The 19,048-nt window shown below is 36.1% G+C and overlaps 3 protein-coding genes and 1 non-coding gene across 4 annotated transcripts; 3 read left to right on the forward strand and 1 right to left on the reverse strand.

The window, feature by feature from the left end:
• The first annotated feature begins 154 nt into the window (after nucleotides 1-154).
• Nucleotides 155-2,372, forward strand: LOC115996225. The gene is made up of 3 exons (XM_031235376.1): nucleotides 155-863; nucleotides 1,748-1,819; nucleotides 2,084-2,372. Exons 1-3 carry the CDS (start codon nucleotides 207-209, stop codon nucleotides 2,084-2,086), a joined length of 732 nt encoding a protein of 243 aa, XP_031091236.1. The 5' UTR covers nucleotides 155-206; the 3' UTR covers nucleotides 2,087-2,372.
• A 710-nt stretch (nucleotides 2,373-3,082) lies between these two features.
• On the reverse strand, nucleotides 3,083-5,132 carry LOC115997492 (trihelix transcription factor ASIL1-like). The gene is made up of 2 exons (XM_031237055.1): nucleotides 4,955-5,132; nucleotides 3,083-4,755 (listed from the first exon to the last, which is right to left on the reverse strand). The coding sequence occupies exon 2, from the start codon at nucleotides 4,436-4,438 to the stop codon at nucleotides 3,314-3,316; it is 1,125 nt and encodes a 374-aa protein (XP_031092915.1). The 5' UTR covers nucleotides 4,439-4,755; nucleotides 4,955-5,132; the 3' UTR covers nucleotides 3,083-3,313.
• Nucleotides 5,133-10,470: 5,338 nt separating this feature from the next.
• On the forward strand, nucleotides 10,471-10,659 carry LOC115997683. Its single transcript, XR_004093780.1, has one exon. It is a non-coding gene; the product is annotated as a U2 spliceosomal RNA (small nuclear RNA).
• Nucleotides 10,660-10,791: 132 nt separating this feature from the next.
• On the forward strand, nucleotides 10,792-15,525 carry LOC115996807 (MAR-binding filament-like protein 1-1). The gene is made up of 4 exons (XM_031236224.1): nucleotides 10,792-11,167; nucleotides 12,798-12,841; nucleotides 12,961-13,107; nucleotides 13,618-15,525. Exons 1-4 carry the CDS (start codon nucleotides 10,864-10,866, stop codon nucleotides 15,337-15,339), a joined length of 2,217 nt encoding a protein of 738 aa, XP_031092084.1. The 5' UTR covers nucleotides 10,792-10,863; the 3' UTR covers nucleotides 15,340-15,525.
• The last annotated feature ends 3,523 nt before the right edge of the window (nucleotides 15,526-19,048 follow it).

The following is a 19,048-nucleotide window of genomic DNA, read 5'->3' on the forward strand; positions in this document are numbered from 1 at the left end:
AAAAAAAAAAAAAAAAAAAAAAAAAAAAAAAAAAAAAAAAAAAAAAAAAAAAAAAAAAAAAAGGAGAAATGATATGAGAGTATAATTAAGGTATGATAAATAGCATTTCTCTAAGAATATTACCATTTTACCAAACATCAAAATAGCTTGAAAATCGTGGGAAACAGAATTTTGAAGGTAGACGGAAACATATTAAAAGGGAGGGCATGGAGTATAAATTTATGATATCTTCCATTGTCGCCGGCCTATTCAGTCTCCGACGACCAAAAATGACTTCCTCCAAGAAATCCGACGGCCAATCACCTTCTTCTCCGACGCAGTTTGTTCATTACCAGTCCCTGCCATCGGAACCTCAACAACCCCAATACATAATTGTTTTACCACCTTACCCTCGCCCTCGTCCCATCTTCGACCGGAGCTGCCGGAACTTCCTTCTCTGCGTCTCCGTCATCGTTCTCCTCGCCGTCGCCGTGTTCTTCCTCTGGCCTTCCGGCCCCGATGTCTCCGTCGCCCGCCTCAAGCTCCAGGGCTTCAAAATTCACTTGATTCCACTCTCCATCGACATAACCCTAGACCTCAGCGTTAAGGTCCGCAACCCTAACTTCTACTCCATCGACTATACATCGCTGGTTGTATGGATCGGCTACAGAGGAAAGCAGCTGGGGAACGTCACGTCCGATAAGGGACACCTCCAAGCCAGAGCCTCTTCGTACATCAACGCCACGCTTGAGCTCGAAGGCGTTGAGATCTTCAGCGATGTGCTTTCGATCATCGAGGACGTTTCCAAGGGCTCGATTACTTTCGATACGGTTACTCTGATTAATGGCCAACTCGATTTGTACTTCTTTCATCTTCCTCTCGAGGTAACTCTTTTCTTCTTCTTCTTCTTCTTCTTCTTCTTTTGTAAAGAAAAAATAATAATCCTATGATTGATGACATTCCATTAATTAGTTTTTGAAGATTTATAAATATGGAATCCTTTCATGATCACATTTCAAATTATATCTTCGAATTAATCTTTTCTACCTAACAAATTGGTTTTGTTGGCCTTTCTGTTATTATGGATTGACTTGAAGTGGGTGCAATATGTGAGTACTTAGTTTGGACAAGTGATCTTCAGTAGTTAATGGTGCACTTAGTTTTGTTTGCTATTTACACAGGCTATCACTTCTATGAATCTCTGATGATGAGAATGATTTAGATACTTTCAGTTCTGTATGGAAACCTGATATTTCTAGGGTTTGTGTGTCTTAGTGCTCATTTGTCTGTGCTAGCTCATGTTGCAATCAATCCTAAATTACCATCATTGGAAAGTACAACTCTAGAAGACTAGAAGTGATTCAAATGAGATTCGAAGGATGGCAAAATTTGATGTTTATTCATAGAAATATAGATCTAGCATGATAAAGGTGAGGACTGTGGAAATGGAAAAGTCTTCCATAGGAAGTTTCCCTCCCCTGTGGTTTGCTTGTCCTTAGCTCAGTGCATTTCATTGAAAAAGTGATATCTCAATTTGTCATGTCTTCAAGTTGGTATCTTTGTACTTAGTGTACATTGCACACTTAAACTATTTATGCAAATGGCACAAATGCACAACACTAGTCCTTGTCCTCTAGCCTCTAGTCTTTTATTCTGCGTTTTTAAAATCAAGCTTGTGGCTTTTCTATTGAATGTGCATAGATGCTACAATTCGTAACGCAGATCATATGAGATAGTGTCTTATTGCTTTGTCGTTTTATTATTACAGGGAAAGGTATCGTGTGAAATTGTTGTAGATACAAATAACCAAACAATTAGCAGTCAAGATTGTTACCCTGAGGTAAAATGCTTATTTTAGTTGCTATTTATTGTCTTTGTGTTTAGTGAGATGCCAAAAGGGCAAAAGGTGCAATGTATTTTGGCATAAAATCAAAGGACAAAGAATATAATTCCGAGTGATGCATAAGCATATGGTATATAATGGTCTTGTGGGCCAATTTAAGACTGAACTGCATACAAGGGAATATGAATCATAGAACCTTTCTTTGCTGGCCAATATTTTGTTGACAGTGTTCTTAACAGCGAGCTTAACTTTGTTGGACAGTAAAACCTTTCGAATGCAACCCTTTGGATGTAGAGGCGATGAAGAAGCCAACTGACTCCGGCATACTTGATCAATTATGAAGTGTGCCATGCTGCCATGTTCGAAAACATTTGGTTGATTGTAACATTATTATTACGAGATATTTGGTACATCTCCTCTCCTTTTTTTGTGGGATACCACAAAACTGGTTTGGTATTAGCAACTCTACCTATATTGTACATAAACAATGTATTGAATTTGTAATCTTTAATTTAAGATAAAAATCACCCATCATCTTCTCCATTGGCTATTAGAACATCTATTCATATCTCTGCACACAGTTTTTCTTGTATGTTCTGTTTTCGAGCTTTCCATCTACTTTGTTTTTGCTTGTGGAAAAGAAGAAACATAGAAATATGTTTCAACAACTAAATCTTTAAAAATCACTGCACTTTTAGAAAGTTACAAATATAATTTAATAGTTAAGTAGACTTACTAAAGTCGGGTAACAATAAAAAGCCAAAAGATCAGGAGATGAGGTTTGATTGGGCATCAATTCTCTCATCCATAGTTGAAAATTTGCAATGCGACCTCAAGTTTTTGCCTTTTTTAATGACTGAATGCCTATAGGCCTTTAGAGCAAGCCCAACAGTTAAAAAAAAATAAATGTTGGGGTTGTTCTTAGGGGAAATGACAACTTTCACACCCACCCTAGTTTTGGAAATGCTGTTATCAGATCTGAAGAGAACTGCAGAGGAAAATGTCGGGACAAGCGCTTACCAACCATCCATGACCTGCTATGATCGCCATGTATCGAATGCAGACTAACGTTGGACTTGACCCTTTAGGCCCCAACACAACAGAAGGCTGTGGATACCTGTTTGTTTTACTGATATGCAGAGAAGAGGTGTTATGAATCTGCCACAGTTGCAGGTCAGCATCCTCCGTGTCCACGAAACTAGTGGATTTTCTGCAGAAACTAGTGGAGGTCCAGTGTATAGAAAACTGAACAAGAACACAAATCAAGAAATTTAGCACAAATATAACTCTTACAACATTAATTTGTATTACTACTCATGCTATTTTAGGTAACACTGCAATTAATTCTTACAACATGTTAATTTTACATTGCCCTCTGAGGAGTAGTCCGAGCAGCAAATGCAAGCAATTGCATCCCAATTCTCATGTATGATACAGTAATGGCTAGCAGCCTACATACTACATTTCAAACAATATCGGAGTTCAGATACATCAACCACTAGCGTTCTCAGCAGAACCGTTGTTCTCTTCGTAATCACCTTGCCGGATTTTAGCAATTTCGGCCTTGGCTCTCTCCAGAATCTGCCGCTTTTGTGCTTCCAATTCTCGGTGGAAGTCCATCCTCATTTTCTCCAATTCCAGCATTTGTTGCCTCTTGCTGTCCTCAATCTTCTCGTATATCTCGCTAAATTTATGAATAGAGTCCGCCAGTAATTTGAAGGAAGATCCATCAGCTCCCGTTTTTCCCTTTTTCGTTCTTTTCGGAGGAAGACCCTCTGAATTGTCCTCTGCGTCAGCAGATACCGAGATCCCTGGGCTATCCCTCATCTCATCCAATTCATTAGCTCGGCTTAGATGAGATTTGGGGTTTGTGAAGACATATTCTCCCGAGTCCACCCCACAAGAAAGGCCTTGTTGCTGCTGGTTTGACGACAGGTTTGACGACAATAACAAATCCATCTTTCTAAAGTATACCCACCTACCTGTCACGCTTCTAGTCTCCGCTAACTTCATCTTTTCCTTTTTGTATTTCTTCTTTAGGGTATCTAAACGGTTCCTACATTGCGTATCCGTCCGCTTGATTTTGGACTCTTGTGACACCTTTTTTGCGACTTCTTGCCACTCCTCCGACCGCAGGCTTTTCCTCCCTTGTTTAAGAAACCTATCGCCCCAAGCGTCCAGCAAAATGAACGTCTCGTGCTCGGACCAGTCCGCAAGTGGATTCCGCCCACCAACTGATGGCTTTGGCGGCGCAACTCCAGCAGCGGCAGCTGGTGCTCGGGGCACAAACTCGTAACTAGATAACAAGCTCTTCAGCTTCCTCTTCTTCTGATTCTTCTGTGTATCACCAGAGTCGGTATCATAGTCATCCTCGTCATCACTGTCACTATCCTCATCCTTAACAATCGGCTGAACCCCATTTCCCATATTATCATCATACTCCGCTTCATCATCAGAATCCTCGTCGTCCTGCTCATCCTCGCCATACTGATCGCCTACATGTCTAGGGTCCGGGCCACTCCACGCGGGGCGCTTCTGATTATCAGATGAACCGTAATCATCGCTCGCCCTACAAGTGTTCGGAGGATACCTAGCATCATCCTCAGTGTCATCCATTCACTCACAACAACTCAATCAATCCAAAACACTCTTTCAATAGGATATCCTAATTCCTAATTCCTAAATCCTAATCCCTAATTTCTAATTTCCTTTGCAAAATTCATTGCCCTAAACACCCAGTCCTCAAATAGCACAACAAATCCCCAAAGGGAATGCACTATTTTTCCTGTTAGATGACAGATTTCTTATTTCTATCTTGGATACAAACCACAAGTCCACACCTTTGATTCCAGCTTTCTATTTTTAGGCTCTAGATGAAATAAGTATCCTAAAAAAAAGTGTTTTAACTCCAAATTAATATTCTCTCCCCATACCTGTAAAACAACATCGATTGCATTCAGGATCAAAATACATAAATCAAATCCCAGAATCATTTCCATCAAACCCCAGATTCATATCACAGGAAAAAAAATCAATCGCATACTAAAAGATTTTCCTTTTTCACGGAATTACATAGGAATTCAAAAACCCCAAAAAAGAAAAACAAAAAATACTACTCCGAAAGTTTCTTACCTCAAAAAGCAAAGCAGGGAATCTTGTTAACAACCTGAAAGCTGAAAACTTTGGGCAAAATGGAGCTCCACAAGCCCAAGAATTTGATGAAAAAGAGATGGGAAAGTGAGAATTTTGGGTAAGGCTAAGAAAAAAAATTCTATAGTAATGAGCGCCGTGACCCCGTTTGCATTTCTTACCCACCTGGGATCTACAGAAACAGTGCTGCCACGGCTTCGCATCGGATGTAGAAAACACGTGCAATTGCCATATCTAATTGCACATTAGCCCCCATAGTCCTTGTAACTTGCATTTTCTCCCCTTATTTTGCTTCCAGATAAAGCTTATTCCCCCTTGGTATTATCATCACTCACACTCCAATTTGTTACATAAAGACAATGTGTATGTGGGAACTGACTCCTTGGTGGTTTAAGGTCTCAACTCACTCAATGGAGTCTCATCATTTCATCTTATTATTAGAGAGATTAAAAACTTGATGTGTAATTTGTCTTTATGTAAGTTTATCTATTGTTAGATGATCTGTGAATCAAACAGCTTACTTGATAGTTAGGTAGTCTATTTCTATGTTAGATTGTTCGGAGTGATTTTCAAACCCTCTCCTATCATTTGTAATGTTTTATCCATGGAAATGAATTAAAGTTTAAAGTTCAATTTCTTTTATAAAACAAATCAATAAATATTTAACATTGTTTAACTTTTTTCTCTCAAAATGTTGAATAACTAACCCGACTTGATAGAGCATGTGAGAGAATGTCAGTGTGTACAAGAGATCTACACACTTTAGGCATAATCCCCATACTGTCAGTGTCAAGTTTTGAACCTTGATCCCTTCTCCCAAATACCGTCTACCGAACTACTGAGTTAAGCTCGTGCAGGCAAAAATTGTTTAACCTACTGTCACTACTTAATGGTGTATACAAATTTCAGAGGTAAATCATTTTAGATTGTCTATAGTTGATTGATTTAAACCAAGAAAGTCAATAGTCTGCTCCCACTAAAATCGAACTTAAAATTTTATAATTACCAAATCAACACTAAAATCAATTTTGAAGTTGTCCTCAATACTTAACATTTTTCTATGGTGCAAATTGATACATGTATCGATAGTATTGATTACTATCAATATAATATATTTGGCTGTATTATGTACCATGATCGCTAATATTAATACTACATGATACAATACGGCAAGCAGAATTATATCAGTGTGTATCAAAATCCTAAATGTTTACTAATATTTAATTTTTTAATAATGAATATTTAATATTTAGTATAAATATTATATTCTTATTAATTTAAAAAAAGTTAATTATCGAAATGATATCTTGACTATAACGAAATTATCAATTTGGTTATTGTTTTTTTACCAATTAAGTCTCTCAACTTTAAAACTTTTAATCAATTCGGTCATTCGTTTGTTTTGTTGTTAAACATCTGTTAACTTGGAATTAAAAAAAAATGGTAATTTCGCTATAGTTAATGGACCGTTTTAATAATTAACTTTAGGAAGAAAATGGTACATTTGATGATCGAAATGGTCCCTTGACTATAGCAAATTTACCAATTTGGTCCCGAGTTAACGGATGTCTAACGGCAAAACAAACGAAAGACCAAATTGATTAAGATTTTTAAAGTTGAGAGACTTTTTTTTTTTGAAAACCATTAAAAGACTTAATTGATCAAAAAAAATAGTCAATGATCAAATCTGTAATTTCGCTATAATCAATTGATCATTTTAACTCTTTAAAAAATCTTAAACTTTAGGTAATAGGTGCCATGTCCAATTGTTATGTAGAGTAGTGTCATCTCCATTTGTTAGTTGTACCTTGTACCTTCAATTCCTTATTAATTGTTTCAGCAAAATTTAAAGTACAAATCTATACAACATTTATCATGGTGGCTTAAGACACTGTGAACATTGTATTTAGTACAATGTTTAACAACTCAACAATTTGAGATAATTGTTAAATGAATTATTAATATAATTATAATATCAAGTCAAATTCTGTAATAAATAAAATTATATAGTATTTAACTAAAACATGAAGAACATTACCCTGGTCTAAAGTGCATTTTTCAATAATGGAAATAATTCTAATATTTTTAGTGGTTTTAATTGGTTCATCCGATCATAAAAAAAAGTATAAAATTTAATTTTAAAAAACAAAGATAAATGCATTGTAATAAATCTTATATGGCAATGGGAATGGCATATTTGTTTTGGTAATTTCGATTGATTTAACAAAACAAAAATACAAAAAATAAAAAGTAGTTTGAGATTATCAAAATTAAAATGCACTGAAGCGCAAAGAGTCAATAACGTTTCCACTAAGACTCAAACCCACAACCTTCTATATAGGAGTGTAACTTAGTGCTACTATACCACAAGATCTTGACATGTGTGTACTTATTTATTTATTTAAGGAATAAGGGTCAAATAGGCCACTGAACTGCACACCAAATTACAATTAGACCATCGGACTCAAAAAGAATGCAATTGGGTCAATTTGAAAGTTTAGGACTAAAGTGACGAAACCGCCAAACTCGGAAGATCACATATAATCGATTTGAAAGTTTAGGACTAAAGGTGGCGAAACCACAAAACTCGAAGGACCTTGGCTGGTATTTACTCGTAATAATAATATGAAGCACTACAAAGTAAAGATAGGTATTTGAGAAACAAAGTAAGGGTAGATTTGTCCATTTACTGTCTTTTTTCTTCCCATTCCGCATGGAATAGAAATTTTTGGATAAAAGATTGGTAATTAAAATTCCATGAAATGAGTGAATTGTAATTTCGTCATTTTAAACAAACAATATAATTTTAGAAGTTAAAGGGTTATATAAAAAATAAATTCAAAAAGTATCAAACAACATGTTATATGTGGAACTTATTCCTAAATTTTCATAGCTAGAGAATTCAAGTTTCCTCACTTCTTAATCAGTTGTAGATATAATAAATAAATATATGTGTAACTTAATTGGTCACATAGATAAAGTTTGAGAGTATAATATAAATAAATACACAATTAAAATATGAACAAGAGCTGAGAGTATATAATTGGCGATTGAGTTCAGGAGCTAGCAAGTCAAAGTTGATGGGTGACATGGCTTCCTATGACTATGAGAAGCAGCCAATCAAGATTGTGGATAGAATACTATACCCCAAACTGTACTTTCTGTAATCCAAACAACTACACTCTACTATACAAATGCCCTCCATTTTCTGACAAATTACCAAATTCCATTTTCATTTAAAAAAATAAAAATTAATTGGTATGAAATACATTATATCTTCAGTTCTACATTGGATATGTGTGATTTGTGAGTTATTATATATGAGTTAAATTTATTTAGTGTACATCATCTGATGACTATGAATTTCTCTCGTCATTTAATTACAAAAATTAAAAATACGACTTGGCTTAAAGGATGCATAATTCAATCTACTAATCTTTTCTTTACATCATATGACTTGAATTACATATGTGGTATTAGCTCAAAAGTATTAGACTTGTAACATTTTGGATTAACTATATATATAATTTGATGGAAATTTTTTAGAAACATTTCACATTTTAGTTGATAAAATAAATGTTCAAGTACTAATAAAAAGATGTAAATTTAATTTATATATATACTATTAAATTGATGAATTTAGTCATTATCATTATACTATTAATAATATTAGAATTAAATAAAATTCATAACACTATTGGTAAGAGACTAAGAGTCTTTAAATCTGCCTATGTTACATGCATGTCTCTCACATGCGAATTGAAATGTGCAATAGTTAGTATATTATTTCATTTTTGAAATTTATTTCAATATATTTTCATAAAGTTCATGTATCAATGCATATGGATTTCAAGATCAGATTAATAGATAGATTATTAGATTTGATATGATTATTTAGTGAGAAGTGTGGTAATATAGGTTCATACCTATTTACGTTAAAAAAATTATAATCAAATTTACTCAGATATTTTGTAAAAGAAAGGGACATGATGAATATCTAGTGCGGGGGGATAGAGCTAGGAGCAGGGGCGGAGCCAGGATTTGTTGGTGCGGGGGGCCAACCACCCTTCGGGCGAATAATAAAATACATTAATATTCATTATTTAACGTAACATATCTTGCGTGTCACAAAAAATATCTATACTAAAAATTATCTATACTAAATTGTTTTTCAATGTATACTAACAAACAATCATTAAGAAATACGCAATAACCTGAATGTGGGAGCATAATTAACATTTGATCGCATGTAAATCAAATTAATCAACTAAAGAATATTCATGATCATGAATTTTATTAAAGATGTATTCTCAAATTCGAATGACCAATAAAATGCTTCACTTCTTTAACCTGGATACCTTAATCGTCATCTTAAATCCAAGAGTTTATAAGGAAGCATGCAAGTCAAAGAAGAAGAGTTGATGAAAAACTAAAGGAAATAGTCTTTCTTTCCTTCTTGCCGAACTAAAATGAAGGAAAGCAAAATTGGTTTCCTTGTTTTCTCTTTGACTTAGTCTCTCACACTGCAGCAAATGAAGAAAAAACCAAGGCTATGAAATGGGTTTCTATGGTTGCTTTTTTATTCTGCCAAAACCAAAAGCAATGGCAAAGGAAACTAGGGAAACTAAGGAATGAATAAATAAAGAAAAAACAATTTCCTTTTATTTTTTCTCTCAGCTGAAAAAAAAAGGGGATAAAAAGTCATGAAAAATGGTTTCCTTGTCTTCCTTTTCTGTCGAAAACAAAATGTATTAAAAGCCAAAAATTAAACTAATTATTGTTTTTGCTTCTCAAACCTCTTGAACTGTGGTGTGCAGCTATCTGATTTTGATGAGGGGGCCACACAAAAATTATATTACAATTTACAATACTAATAAAAGAAATTTTTTTGCGGGGGGGCCAAGGCCCCCTGCAGCTCTCACTTGGCTCCGCCCCTGGCTAGGAGGGTCTTCTTCAATATCAACTTGGTAGGCGGGTTATTAACTTGAGATGTCATACATTTTTGCAGCTGAATTTGGGACTTGAGGGTGAGGGAGGTTCCCGTTAGCAAATGACAAATGTTGGAAATAGATTTGGATTCTAAAGTTGTGATCAAAGACTACCAATGACATGGGTTTTGACTATGATGCCGCTACTCTTCTAGTGAATTGCAAGAAATTCTTTTAGACTAGAGAACTCTAACAAGTTTTAATGTTTTAAGGGAGCGCGATAACAAATGTGCTGATTATGTGAATATTGAACAATTAAGTGAATTGGAAGACAACAATGCTAGTTCAATTATCATATAACTTAAGGGACCAATTCAAATAGGATGAGTGGAGGCTCAAATTCAGATGATATAACTAGATAAAGAACGTAAAAGTTCATGTCTATTGAATAATTTTAAGTGTACCAATTAATTTGATAATAAAAAAAACTCCACTACGTCTAATGCAACCAACATTGCATACAATACTAATAATGTTCAATATAATAAAGTCAATTATAATGATTGCACTATACCTTTCTCGGCCTTTTGACTAAGATCAAGTGTAGTATATGTTCTTATAAGTTTAATATCTGATACATGGACTATTAGCTCACACAATATTAACTCATTTTTTTAGGGAAGACCCATTAAGGCAGCTTGCTGTCTGAGCCTTCGAGCGTCGCCTTGGCGTTGCACTACTCGGTCTGGCGCACCCTATTTAAAAAAATAATAAATAAATAAATCAATCAATTAAGAAAAAAGAAAAGAAATTTAGGAAGTTAATGAGAGAAGAAACAAAAAGGAGAGGGGCATTTTGGTCTTTCCGTTGGGCGCCATTGAAAGATGGAAGTTTGGGAGATAGGAATCGCTAGTGAGTAAAGGTGCTTCGCTAAGCACCACAAAAGCTCCAAGCTCTGCTGCAATGGCGTCTTCTTGCTTTCTGCAATCGCCATACCCTCATTCTCTCTTCGTTTCTTCTTCTTCTTCTTCCTCTTCTTCTTCTTCACACTCGTCATTACTTTCTCCTTCTCATTCCCCCTTCTTTTTCTCCCCAAGAAATGCACGAAATGGGAAAAAGCTTAGGCAGGCCATGGCGCGTATGGGAGCAGAAACCCCAAACAACGACGACAGCGATATCTGCAACAGGAGGCTGATCCTTTTCGCCGGTATTTCAGTTCTTCCGCTCCTTCAACTCAGAGCCAGGGCTCTTGAAGTCTCGCCTGCAGGTGTGTTAGCTATTTTAGCCTTCTTGTTCTTGTTTTCTCGAATTAATTACTGCGCTCATGAATTAATTGATGAGTAAATTGCTTAATCTCGAATGCTTATGGTTTGATATTGAGTTTTGCTTGAGGTAATCTATGGTTATTAGGCGTAATGTGCACTTGAAATGAAGGTAAAGGTTAAAGATGATTCCTGCTTGAAGATCTTTGAGGGTTAAAAGCTATGGAATGTGGATTTATGATCTTTAATTTCTGAGACCATTACTGTTTGTCATTCTTATGGCTCCTGACTGTATGTGTGAATGGTATAAGTGCTTGAAATTATTTACTTTTTTTTTTTTTTTACTGAAAAATTATTATTTTTGTGATTAGATATAAGCTGCTAGTTTGTGATATTCAGACTCGTGGGTGGTATTTTGTTTTTATTGCTATTTGACACAAAATGTTGCTTTGATACTATGTATCATTTAGTAGATTTTATCAAGTGGAATTCTTGATTTGAAGGTAAAATTTATATATGATTCGGCTATGATTATGGGTTGTGGTTTATTGATCAGTGGTTTCCAAGAACAGTTAACTGTTGGCACTTTCATATAATGATTGAATGTGAATGCCATGAAAGTTATGATCACTAGAGATGGTTTCTTGTATGGTTGTTTGAAAGACTGTAGATTTCATGTTGAACATATTAATGTTCCATTGTTCCATTAGATGGATTAAAAAACAGTATCTTGTAGTTTTTGAGAAGGAAGCTTGATTCAAAAATATTACCAAGAAGGCAAGAAAGAGAACTTAAAAAAAAAAAAAAAAAGAACTATAGAGAGGGTGAAGCCGTCTGCAGTTTGGGCAGTGAAGAGAAATAAGGTAGGGCTGATGGTCACACTCTTATAGAAGTGCTTGCAAGTAAAGGCAATCATAAACTTTAAAGCGTTCTTTTCTTTCTTTACTTTTTCTTTCCCCTCACAAATTGAGGAAGTACACAGACTTGTTAGTTTATCTCCCTTGATCTTTGCTTTCCCAAACAGCCCGCTACCCTCTTCCCTAATTTTCTAGAAGTGAAACCACACACAAAACAAGGGTCAAAGAATCATATAGTACACCAGCAAATGTAACTTAGAAGGATACTGCAAATGGTGCCATGTGTGTTTCGCACTACTAGCAAAACTGAAGCAACCAATGTAGGTAGGTAGGATAAAAGGGTAGCATGGTTGGTTTTATCATCTTTCATGAAATATGAAAGAGACTAAAATAAATGGTTTTGTCATCTTTCGTGCATGCGCTGATCAGCTGATGTAAGATACAGTGTGTTGTCATCTATGGACCATAGCATGCTGCATACCTGATAGTTCCTTTTGGTTTTTTTTAATGAAAAGATACTAAATGGTTTGTGCTTTATTTTCTCACTGTTAAATTTCTCAAATACTAGTTATTAATTCATAGTAGGGGGGGGGGGTACCTAGTATTTGTTACTGTTCATTTTCTTGTACCATTCATTTGTGTTATAAACTAAATGGTGTTGGTTTATTTTCATTAAATAGTTTGTTTCCAAGTGATATGAACATGTTTTAAGATTTTTTTTCTATTTCTTTATATACTTTTCAAATCAATGGCCGACATTGAGAGGATTCTATTACAGACATTTCTGAATTGAAGGCAACCGACCAGAAACAAGAAGTTGAGGTCTGACTCTTTGTCAAATATAGTCTGCAGAAATGAGGAGAGATGGATTCTGTACTCGTTGCTTTGTATATAGTCTTCAAGTTTGATCTGCTCTGAAGCGAATGTTTTCTTGTGGCCAGCGGAAAATTCAAGGCGGAGAGTCGCAGTCACAGAACCCCTTCCTCTCTCTTCTAAATGGATTTGGCTTTTACGGCACAGGGGTGCTAGGGGCACTCTATGCACTGGCCAGGAAGGAAAAAGCCATTTCTGATGAAGCTCTAGAATCTGTAAGCTTTATATATATATATATATATATTCATCATGAAGTTTTTAGTTCTGTGAATTGCATGAAGTCGATATTCCTCTTAGCGTATAAGACATTGAATTCTTTTCTTTCTTCACCCTATCTAGTAAGCAATATCAGAGATTGGATCATTTAAATCTCGAAAAATGAAGTAAAAGGCCATTTCTAATGAAGCTCAAGCTTTATATATATTCATCATGAAGTTTTTAGTTTTGTGAATTGCATGAAGTCGATATTCCTCTTAGCGTATAAGACATTGAATTCTTTTCTTTCTTCACTCTATCTAGTAAGCAATATCAGAGATTGGATCGATTAAATCTTGAAAAGTGAAGTTTTACTCGTCAATTAACTCGCATTTTGTGCTTTTGCTTCAAGCAGACTGATCAAGAAATTGAAAAATTATGTCGGTGTGTGCAATTAAATGATTTATAAGTTTCTTAGCACTGCTTTATATGTTAATGTGTACTCGAATCTGCTATTATTTGCATAATAGATCAGTGCTAAACTGGAGGAAAAAGAAGCCACCATTGTTTCAATGGGGAAGAAATTCGAATCTGAGCTGCTGAAAGAAAAGGAAAAGCAGAATAAGCAGCAAAAGGAGGCCAATGAAGAGCGGCAAGCGCTACTTAACAGATTGAATTCAGCAAATATCACTATAAAAAACCTTGAGCGAGAAGTCCAAAAGGAAAAGAAGTTTGTTGAAGAGCTAAAAGTTGCAATGGATAGACTTCAAGCCGACCTCAGGAAAGCTGGAGAGGAGAAGAACAAACTGCACGAGGAGCTGGAGGAGAAGGCAGGCACAGTAGAAGTTCTGCAAGAAAAGACAAACTTGCAGAGTCTGGAGATCAAGGATAAAGAAGACAGGCTTCACAAGACTAGCACTAAACTAGCTGAAACAGAAGCTAGGGTCAATGAACTCAGTTCTTCATATCAACGATCTCAAAGCGAGCTTGTGGGTTTGACTTCAGAAAACAAAGAACTCAAAAATGAAATTCTGAAAATAGAGAGAGAACTGGAGTCGAAGAATGCTGTGGTAGATGGTCTGGAAGTGCAGTTGAATTCTCTGATTGTTGAAAGAAATGAGCTGAACAAAAAGCTTGATGCAATCCAGAATGACTACAACAACTTGAAGTCCGCTTCAGAAAAGAAGGCAGCTTCAGATGCTAAGCTCTTGGACGAACAGCAACAGAAACTCCAACAGCTTCAGAAACAGCTTGACATTGCCTCAGATGAAGCGAGCAAAAGTAAAGTGATAATTACTAATTTAACTCTCGAACAAGTTGATTTGAAAAAAATGCTGGACGCAGAACTAGATACTGTAAAGGGCTTGAAACAGGAGCTTCAAATTGCTCAGGAAAATCTAGAAAAATCAAGAAATGAAGTGTCTGATCTGAAGAACGAACTCGAGCAATCAAGAAAGCTTTGCTCTGGACTTGAAGCCGAGGTTTCTGCAGTGAGGTCGGACTTTGTCAAAACTAGGGAATCACTGCACAAGACCATTGATGAGGCAAAAAGAAGTGCAGAACTATTAGCTGCTGAGCTAACAGCAACGAAGGAGCTTCTAAGGAAAACAAACGAGGAAATGGAGATAATATCTCGAGAACTTGCTTCAGTTTCTGAGACTCGTGACAGCCTACAGAAGGAGCTAGTTGATGTCTATAAGAAAGCTGAGAGTGCTGCAAATGATCTAAAAGAAGAAAGGAATATTATTGCTAACCTGAAAAAGGAGTTGCAGGCTGTGGAGACTCAAATCTTAAAAGATAAAGAAGTACAAAAATCTCTGGAAGCAGATCTGGAGGAGACTACTAAATCACTTGTTGAGATGAATCAAAATGCGATGGTTCTCTCAAAGGACCTAGAGCTTGCTAATTCCACCATTTCTGGCCTTGAAGACGAAAAGGAAATGCTCCAGAAGTCTGTGTCAGAGCAAAAGCAAGTTTCTCAAGAAGCCCGACAAAACATGGAAGACGCGCATACCCTTGTGATGAGACTTGGGAAGGAAAGGGAGAATCTGGAGAAGAGAGCAAAGAAACTGGGGGAGGAACTGGCATCAGCAAAAGGCGAAATATTGCGGCTGAGGAGCCAAATGAATTCATCAAAAACACCTGTAAATGATCAGCCAAAGCAAAAGGTTGAGGTGGCTAATAAGGCTACAGTTTCTGCAAGAAAATACACCAGGAGGAAGAAGTCGGTTCCTGAACAAGATGATTCCTAGATTTTTACTAGTAATTGATGGTCACACACACTCTGTAACATTTACTTCATTCTGCACTTTTTTTTTCCTTTTTTTTTTTTGTGTGTGTGTGGCATTAACAATGTATTCATCTACTGTAAGAAATTCATGCTCACATTCTATTAAGATGGTAATAAGTTTAGCTCAAGCATGCCCATTTTGGATTGACTCACAGCTCATTTACAACTTCATTAGCTTCTATGTTACAAGTTGAAATGATAATTTTATTTATTTTTTTGAGTTGAACAATATAACAAGAGCTAAACATCAATTTGTTGAAAGTAAAACGATATTCCCCTCCCCACGACCCTCCAGTGATATTCTCATATTTTCCCAGCAAATATGGCCAAAGATGAAGTTTTCACCAGTGTCATTGATGCTCTTGTCCAACCTAAAGTCTATGTTCCAAACTTATCAAGAAACTTAGTTATCACCAATGAGAAACTAATTGAGTTCCAAAATTATCAAGATTGGCCATCTGCAATAAAACTGTTTTTTTCCCCCAACTCCACTTCTTTCCTTGACATGGAATAATCCATGAATTCTCCTGTGCTATAACTCCTCAACAAAAACAAAATAGAGTTTTGAACGGAATATTTTACTTTGCTGGCACAACTCGCACTTTGCTTATTCATAATAAGGTTTCTAAGAAATAATGGGGGTGCTATACTTCACTCTTGATATCTCATAAATCGAATCATTTCTTATGTTTTGCAAGGAAAAATCCTCCAAATGCTTTCTCCCACAAGTACCTTTCTATAAACTCTCTTTGTGAGTCTTTGGGCATGACACATTTGATACCAAGGCAATAAAATGGTATAATACATCAGACGCAAGTTCCACTTGAGTCTGTGGTCAACATTCGAGAAAAAAAAAATTAACAAACACATGTGGGAGATGCGTTTCTGAACACTCTTTTCCCACTTTAGTCCAAGTTTCAAAACCTTCTCATTTTTTTCAAGAGGTCTAATTTCCTTCCCATTTCAATCTTTGACCCGCTTATTGACATCTTCAATAAATTTCTCCGTGGACTTAGAATTGAATATATTTGTAGCAAATTTGAAGCCTTTGATTTATATGCTCCAACTTACGTGTTGAAGTATTTTTGTCTTGTCATTTCTTAAGTTTAGTATACTATTTATCGGTTTCTTGATTAGAGCCAGTTCCTTTACTAGTCTTAATACTTCGTATGTTGTAGTAGTTACCTTGAGCCGCCCCTGACTAAGCATTTAGTCTTGTGTCTTCTTTATATATGATGTAAAATTGTGTAATATGTATTCAAGTGCTAAATAACACAAATTTCAATGTCTTTCCCTAATTCTCAACAAGTTCATCTAAAATAAAAATAATTAGAAAAAAAATCAAATAGATTACATAAAAATGCAATTAAATTATCCAACAAACAAAAATCATGCAATTATAGTGAAGTGATTCTCCATATTAATAGTCGGTTATCTTGCATTATGTTACTTTTTTAAAAAATTCGATAACTTAATTACCTCTCTTGTATTGGTCTCTTTGACAGCACGTTTGGTTCACGGAATGAATTTTGAGGTAATAGGAATGTTATTCCATAAGGAATGGAATAGACAAGGAATAGAATAGGAATTGTATTCTATTGTTTGGTTCACGGAAGGAATAGACTTTAGGAATTATATTACAGTGTTTGGTTGGTTTAAGAAATAGAAATGAAATATATTCTAAAAGACATAAATACCCTTATAAAATATGTAATAATGATAATAATAATAATAATAATAATAATAATAATAATAATAATGAAATTCAGTTATTATTATTATTATTATTATTATTATTATTATGTAATAATAAAATAAAACTTATAATAATATTAATAACAATAATAAGAAAAAAGGATTAATAATAATAATAATAATAATAATAATAATACAAAACAAAATTATATATAAAATAATTTTTTTAAAAACCACAAATTGAAATTTTTGATCCCACATCGGTAACTTATGAAAAGGAGCTCATTTGAGCTCCTCTATATAAGAGAAGCAAAATTTCTCTTTTAAAATTAACAATAAGATGAGGAAGCCTTAAAGAGCTAAAAGCTCGTTTAGTTAAGGAGCCTTAATTCCTCTTAGTTAGAAGTTTTCTTTTTTTTTTTTAAATAATATAGAAGCGTTTTTGGAAAAGAAAGATTTTTCCCCAAAACGCAATAGGGTAAAATTGGAAATAACAACATTAGGCCATTCCTGAGAACCCAGGAATAGCCTAATACCTAGGGGGCCCCTAGGAATCTCTATTCCCCTTGCAAGGGGAATAGGTCATTCCCAGGAATGTTGTTCCTAGGAATAGAAGGTTTTACCAAACAGCGGAATAGGCCTATTACTGGGAATGCTATTCCATTCTAGGCCTATTCCGCGAACCAAATGTGCCATGAGGGTTTTCTTTTTCTTTTTCTCTTTTTTTTTTCTAAGATCGAAATGCCTTTATATTTAATGACATTTCAACGGTTCTAATATGGATTAAATGCGTGCACCGAGTAAAACCGGAAAATACGATCTTTATTAACTCAAGGATCCAAACCCGTTACAAGTCAATAAATGCTTAAAGGGCTCGGCGGGTCAGCAGTGGGCTTTCCTACTTCCCGAGCTCTCTCTAAGTCTTCCTCTCTAAACCTCAGCAAAAGACCCTCTTCTCTCTTACAAATGTTCTATTTATAAGGGAGGAAAAGGTGCGGATGCCGGACCATTTGCATGACGGAGACGTGGCGCTCATGCACCCGCTTCACTCGACGCGTAAGCGGGGAGGAAAACGTGGCAGTTTCGGGGACACTGTCCGGCACGTGGCGCGCCGACCTCACAGTGTCGCGCCGATCAACCGATCTCCCGAGCATAAGCCATCCGACCGGGTCCGCAGTCCATCCGACCGGTCCGGGTATATATACTATCATCTAGCCCCCTCACTCCAAAGCGCGACGAGCGGGAAGCGCGAGTGAGCGATTTTGGGTGAAAACTTAGGTCAAGCCGACCTCAGCGCTCCTTGCTGTCGTGATTCTCTCGCGCGGACGTATCGGAACCCGGTGAGGGCTCACCCACGGCGGAGAACACCTCTGGCGGGAAAACTCTCGAAAACCGAACCGTCGATTCTCCTTCCCCGCCTATAAAAGGGCTTTCCACCTCTCAACGCCCACTTTTGTCTTCACTGCTATTCGGAGATCGGAGCTTCCCGAGCGGAAACGAAGGATAAACGCCGTATCACATCGCGAAGTCTTTGCTCTCTTCCGCCGATCATCCCATACTCGGTATGCCTTCTGAGGGGTGTAGTTTTCGCGGTGGATGGAAAGTAATAGGTGGTAAAACGGGAAGAAGTTCCCGAGTATCGTTCTCAAAGGATGGCAAGGAGGGAATTCAAGCGGTAAGGGGATTAAGCACAAGAGTGTTTAGTGTTTGAAAGCTAACCCAAACATAGGTAAGAAAGGTGCATGAAACATAAGGAAAATAAGGAACAAACAAAGGAAACAATTAAGTGGAAAGGAGGATTTGGATATTGCAACTCATATAGGTATCCTTGATTTCCTAAGATACTAGGCTAGCAACACTTAGATAATGAAAATGAGGCAAGACAACTATGCCAACGCCACTCTCGTGGTCATTGGCCTATCATCTAGTCCATAGTCCCATTCTCATGGCAACTAGGCTAGGTGAGGCAAATTATC

This window comes from Ipomoea triloba, chromosome 11, assembly GCF_003576645.1.
Source record: "Ipomoea triloba cultivar NCNSP0323 chromosome 11, ASM357664v1".
Taxonomy (NCBI): Eukaryota; Viridiplantae; Streptophyta; class Magnoliopsida; order Solanales; family Convolvulaceae; genus Ipomoea; species Ipomoea triloba.